Source organism: Belonocnema kinseyi, chromosome 2 (genome assembly GCF_010883055.1).
Source record: "Belonocnema kinseyi isolate 2016_QV_RU_SX_M_011 chromosome 2, B_treatae_v1, whole genome shotgun sequence".
Taxonomy (NCBI): domain Eukaryota; kingdom Metazoa; phylum Arthropoda; class Insecta; order Hymenoptera; family Cynipidae; genus Belonocnema; species Belonocnema kinseyi.
This window is the reverse complement of record NC_046658.1, coordinates 10,126,647-10,133,257: the sequence shown is the minus strand read 5'-3', so window position 1 is coordinate 10,133,257 and position 6,611 is coordinate 10,126,647. Positions and strand designations below refer to the sequence as shown.

The 6,611-nt window shown below is 32.4% G+C and overlaps 1 protein-coding gene across 1 annotated transcript in view; it reads right to left on the bottom strand.

Annotated features, from left to right (window-relative positions):
• The window catches only part of LOC117167001 (condensin complex subunit 1), a 90,508-nt gene extending 87,791 nt beyond the window's left edge, over nt 1-2,717 (bottom strand). The window contains exon 1 of the mRNA XM_033351532.1: nt 2,511-2,717. Within this exon, the coding sequence (XP_033207423.1) occupies nt 2,511-2,628 (118 nt within the window). The 5' untranslated portion in view covers nt 2,629-2,717. The remainder of the gene's footprint in view (nt 1-2,510) is intronic.
• Between the last annotated feature and the right edge of the window lie 3,894 nt (nt 2,718-6,611).

The following is a 6,611-nucleotide window of genomic DNA, read 5'->3' as shown; positions in this document are numbered from 1 at the left end:
GATCTTTTATTCCAACCTATTTTTATATTTTTTATTTTTTTATATTTTATTTTATATTTTATATTTATTTAAATCCGTTTACTTTAACTCCTAATTGGTCGACGGAATTTTCGCAACTAATCATAAACCACCGGATCACCCAGCAGGAAGTAATCCGTTAACATGTAAATACACCAAATATTACGTCGGCGCGGCCGATACGCCGCACAGTGGGAGGAATCAGGAATGTACTGTTCATAATCCACTACAAAATACAATTCTTGACCAATTTTGATGCTTTTTTTTAAATGCTCAGAATTAAATCCTGCAGAACGGCATTAGACCCGATTTTTTTATTTCAAACTGTGAAATTTATTATTGAAACAGATAGAAGAAAAAAATTTGAAATTTTACGAATATTAATATTTTTTCTCCAAAGAAAGGACTTAAGAGAACAATTAATATAAACAATTACTTGCATGCAGTGCTCAACCACAACAAAAAACTTTATCTTGATTCAAAATGCCTAAATATCTCGTAGAAGTATTATTAAGAATGGAAAATAACAATTAGTTAACAATTACCACCATTACAAATATTCTAATAAACAAATTGTGTTATTATATTTGTTTGAAAGATGTTTTTCTTATCAGCTAACTTTCAAATTGATTCTAAGTTATAATAAATAGATGCAAATATAAATGTTAAGTATTTTTACTTTTAATAACAATATTATAAACAAATTCAAAATTTTAGAGTTTTCCATCAGAAAAAAATGATTTTTTCTACTAAATCATGTTGCAGTATTCTAAGTGGTTATAAGTCATCAAAGAAGTGTGCCAAAATCTCTCTGCTGTTTTTGTTATTAGCAATATTTTAAATAAAGAGTCACCTGCAGCTTTTTTGCGCCTGAATAAGCGGTTTTTTTTTGTAATAATTATTTTAATGTATCTCGTTAGTAGTGCTTAATTTAGTAACTTTCTCAGTAATTCTGAACAGAAAAATAATAGAGAACTGTGACTCTTCTTATAAAAAATTATTAATAAAAAAGATTTGTTTATTGATAAAAAAAAACATGTAACGCATTTTCAATCAATTACAATCACTTTTTTCCCCTCACATTCTTTTAAAGTGGCCAAGAAGTAATCATAAGTGGTGATGGCAACCTTTTGTTATAAAAAATTATTTATTATCTCGTGACCTGTTAGGGGTAGACATTTTTTTTACTTTGTGCTAAATTGACTCTACTTCCATTTTTTTCTCCAGAAATTTTGTGGTGCAATCCGCAGGAAACAAGATATTTTCAACAACAAAAATCTCAATTTTTAGTTGAAAATGCAAAGAAGATTCCATTTTTCAAACCTTGGATCATCAACGAAAACTAAGCCTGAAACGATTCACTTTAAAAAAACTGAACTCTACTTTTTTGTGCGTAAAAAACAGGCAAAAATGGCCAACTTTGAGGGGTCATAGTAAATAACGTACGACATTGATCTCTTTTGTTAATCACAGAGAACTGAGTCTACTTGGACTCATCTGAGGAACACTTTTCCCTGCAGTGATTAGGTGCAAATTTATACAGTTTTTTCTTAACTTAGTGATTTTTCGCTGAAAATCCGAAAAAAAACTGGGGATTTTTCAATATAGCAGAACTTGAAACCTATGGAACATAGCGGATTATTATTTAACCAAATTTGCTGATAATATTATCCTATTTATTTTTTCTGTTGGAAATTTTGCTCTAAAATGCAATGAGATTTATCCGTCCACGCAAAAGTAACTTTTTTAGCTGTTTAAATCAAAAGAAAAATACGGTTTGGCAATTGATCTGTTCAAGCATTTTTGATGTCAAAAGGGACACCTAACGAAACTTTCTCATTAAAAACATTGGAAGTAGAATTTTGTTGGGAACCAAATTACCAGGTTCCTTGAACTAATTGAAATCATCTTACTTATAGCGTATTCGGTTACCATGCACTGATGTACTCCAAGCCACTCCGATCTGCTTCTGCTTACTTCTTCCATCTCACTCCGTCTAGTTTATGCCAATGCACTTCTTCTTACAGAGAGAGCAACTGGTCAGAGTTGTCAGATGTGAGGGTAAGTTTCGTGAAATACATTAAACATTTCGTATACATCTTCCGCTTATGCAATTATTATTATAATTGTTTATTGAAATCGATTTCATAGATCAGACCTATACATTTCCAGACGGACGGCATTCGATATAGTACACTTCTTATTTCGTCGCCCCCCCCCCCCCCCCCCCCAAGTAAATATTTCAACGTTCGAACAAAGGAATTGAGTACCAGTCTTATTTCGGCAAATTTTTCAGTGAATTAGTTGCGCGCGAAAAAGTCCGTTATTATGTGTAAACATAACCTTATCTGGGTTCTAATGAAATACTCATAAATATAAAATAGCTACAGTTCACTATATGAAAGTGATGTAGGTTTACAATGGACATGAGAATGTATCATATTTTGAATAAATGCGCCAATACATTTTTAACATATAAACAATGTACTTACCATCTAGAGCTTGATTTACAGCCCGAATAGGAAGGACTTCGTTTACTGAATACTGGCCAGCATGATTTCTCAGAAGATCATCCTTGTGCAAAGGAATCACGAAATCTTTTACTGACATTGTTCTAGATGATTCTCATTCACTAAAAACAATAGTAGCCCTTTTAAACAACTGCAACAACAACAGGCAATAAAAGCGGCAGGCACAATCAGCAACTGACCATGGGTACAGCCATGTTCCAATAAATACATGGTCTAGCCATGCGCAAGTATAAAAAACGGAGCCAATCAGAATCCACCGCTCAATTTCTCCATCTTGTATAATTAAAGCGGCAAATATAAGTGATTTTCAGTTTTAAAATGTTAGAATTTTAAATCCATTAAAAATAAATACCTTTGTGATCAAGCAATTTCTTGTGATACTAATGAAATAGAAATTGAAGTGTAAAAGGATTATTGAAAAAAGAATGTTTGAAAAGTGCTATATATCGCTGTGTTTTTAAAATGTCAATGTATTGCAAGCAACGTTTAAAAGCGTTTAACAATCTATATTCATTATATATAGGGATTTATTCTAATGCCATTTCAATATAAAACTATTGAAATTATAATTTTATACATGTTTGTTGTCAACAATAGGTATTAAATATGTGTAGATAAGTATGTGCTTTTTAATGAAATGTTTAATCTGTTTAAAATGTTTCGTTTTAAATTTTTAGTTTCATAATGAAGATATCTTGTGAGTTTTATGGGGACTAAATAACTTTCGCCGCCAGCAGAACTTTTTTTCTTCATGTAATTAGATTGTGTAATTATTCTTGTAAATAACGAGATATGAATTTTTTCGATAAAACCTTGCACGTCTAAAAAACTTCAATAAAAATAACCCTTTTGCGACATTTTGCATCGTTTGCGAAAATAATTCAGCAATTCAATTTTTAATGAAAAAAAAGAATTCTCTCGACCTCAAAAATCGTTTAGCCCGCATAAAACTGATATGTCTTTCTTCTATTATCAGAAACTTTGTTTAAATATTGGGAAAAATGAAAAGGTGGCATTGTCCAGAAAATATTATCTTTTTTATCATCAAATTTTAAGAAAATAACAAAACTATTTTCTATAAAATCCCACCTTTTTAGGCATTCCAATATTTTTTGAAAAGTTTCTGCTAATATAATAAACTCATTTTGTCAGCTTTATGCGGGCTTAACTATTTTTAAGGCCGAAAGAATTCTTTTTTGCCTACAACTTCTATTTTTTAATTTTCCTCGCAAACGATCAAGGTATCGCAAAAAATCAAGGGTCATTTTCATAGAATGTTTTTAGACGTGCAAAGAAGTATCTCAAATTTTTTTCCTATCTTCCGCTGTTTATAAGAAAAATGAGAAAATTTGATTATATTGAAAAGAAATTCTCCTGGCCACAAGATTTATTCAGCCCGCACAAGTCTCACAAGATATCTTTATTATGAAACTAAATATTTAAAACGAAATTGGCAAAAAATATATAATTGCGTTTTTTTTAAATGAACTTTTTATATGCTTAGAAAAACCATCAATATGTTATTCATTTTTAAGCGTTTTTATATTTATCGATGGGTTTCAATATAAGACAATAAACGCTATTAAAATCAAAAAGGAAACTTTAAATATTTCACTTAGGTCAAAAGTTATTGAGATGTAAAAAAAATGAGTTTTCAAAAAACAAAGCATAAAAAATACCTACCATTTCAACAAAACCAGGGTTTACGCTAGCTTAAAGTTAAGCTGGCGGAATCCTATGTGAAATAAATTTTAAATCGAGTTCTGTCATATCACATAATTAAGGGCTCATTTAATGCTCATTTAGTGCCCCATCGCCAAATTTAATGCTCCACTATTAAAAAAAAAAACTGGGGGTTACGCTAGCTTAACGTTAAATTGACGGAACCCCATGTGAAATAAACGTTGAATCGAGTTCTTTCCTATCACATAATTAAAGGCTCATTTAATTCTCTCCAAAGCCACAACAATTTGTTTTCTAAAACCCTACCCTAACACTGAAAAAACATCCGTAGTATAAATTAAGCATAAATTGTAATTCTGACCATACTATAATTAAGCGCTCATTTAATGCTCATTTAATGCAAAATTGCCAAATTGCATGCTCCACTATTTAAAGAAAACCAGGGGTTACGCTAGCTTAACGTTAAGCTGACGCAACCCCATGTGAAATAAACACTGAATCGAGTTCTGCCGTATCACATAAATAAAGGCTCATTTGACTCTCTCCAAAATCACAACAAAATTTTTTTTAAACGCCACCCCTAATATTGAAAAAGCACCCTTAATATAAATTGTGCACAAATTGTTAATCTGACCATACTATAATTAAGGGCTCATTTAATGCTCATTTAATGCCCAATTGCCAAATTTAATGCTCCACTATTTTTTTAGCCAGGGGTTACGCTGGCTTAACGTAAAGCTTGTGACTTTTCAAAATGTTTCAACTCACAAAAATTTCAATTTATTTAATTTTTCGGTTTTTTAAAATTATATTTCGAGGGTTTTATAAGGACACTTCGGGAACTGCACGGTACTCCACGACTAGCGACTAAAATTATAAGAAAATTGTATATTTATGAACTGATTTCCCTTTATTTTGTTTCTTTTTATTATATAATCTGCGGATGGTTGCTGACTGAGAGAAACTTCAAGGGGCATCTTAGACACTTGGGACTATAGCGGATATTAAAAGAACCAGAGATACACGACGAGGGCGAAATGTATACTTTTGGGCCGTTCAAATTCTCCCGCCGTACCATGGACTACCAACCAACACTTTGACGAGTACGCCACCCCTCAAGAAGATTTTTGTTGAGATGCCGACTGGATTTGAGAAATATTCTAGACCGTTTCAAAAATTCCAAATTCGACTTCTCCACCTGGCGTGGAAGTCTACAATACTTCTTTTGAAAACCTTTTATTCTTATATCCCCAGCATGACTAGTGGGAGCTCTTTAGCCCAGGCCCGCACTATTACTATTGGGACTACTGTTACCAGAGTAGATCTATTGCTGATGGCAGGATGAATTTGGGCTCCAGGCTGTATCCAATAGGTCTTACCGGAGAGTAAGGGGAATAATTATCCACCGATTAAAATACGTTTGGTAGGTCAAAATTGTGACATAAGGAGGATAAAAAGGACGACGGGAACAGCTAGAGCATGCCGATACACTTTCCCATTTTTCCGTTGATGTTCCCGGAGTGTGCACTCGCGTTATAAACTTTAGGGATTTTTTTTGCGGTTAAACTATCAGGAATGGAAATCGCAATATTAAAGGACTGTTTCCAAGGACGAATTGAGAAACTACTTTTGCTGTGGGAATTACGGCAAGACTCAATGCTTTTTTAGTCGGTCTGGTACACTTGTTCGACACGTTGCCATTTTCGTGTGGATTTAATTCATGTGCTTAGGTAGAATGTACTTTGATCAACTGATTCTTTTTCGTGTATATTGATTTCGCTTATATGGAGTCCATTTTTTTTGAGATAATTGTATGGCACGTGGTCAAAATGGGATCCCTTGACTGGATCTAATTGCAGATTTATTTTATTTATATAATTATATTATTTATAATTATAATTAATTATTATATAATTTACTCGGCTACAAGTTCTTATAATTTAAACTTTTAATTTTACACATTTTTCTCAAAGAAATCAGTTTTAATAGGAAATTTACAGGTTTTGACAATACAAAACAATGCAAAAGATGCAAAAAACAGACTTACGAGGATAGTTCAATAAGTCCTTAGAATGACCAACAGATGGCGCGCGAATCGCTCCAAATCATCTGTTTTCAGTCAGCACCACTCCCGACTAGATATATGGTGCAGTCACAGTCCACATCTTCTGAGTTCACGTGTTTTGATAACCAATTGAAAAAAAAATTGTTCGTTAAGAAAAATGGAAAAAAACGAGTTCAGAGCGGTAATCAAACATTTTCATTTAAAGGGTTTATCTCCATATGAGATAAAACATGAATTGGACTCAGTTCATGGCACATCTGCCCCTGCCTTAGCAACGGTTTATAACTGGGTAAATGAATTTAAGCGTGGTCGTA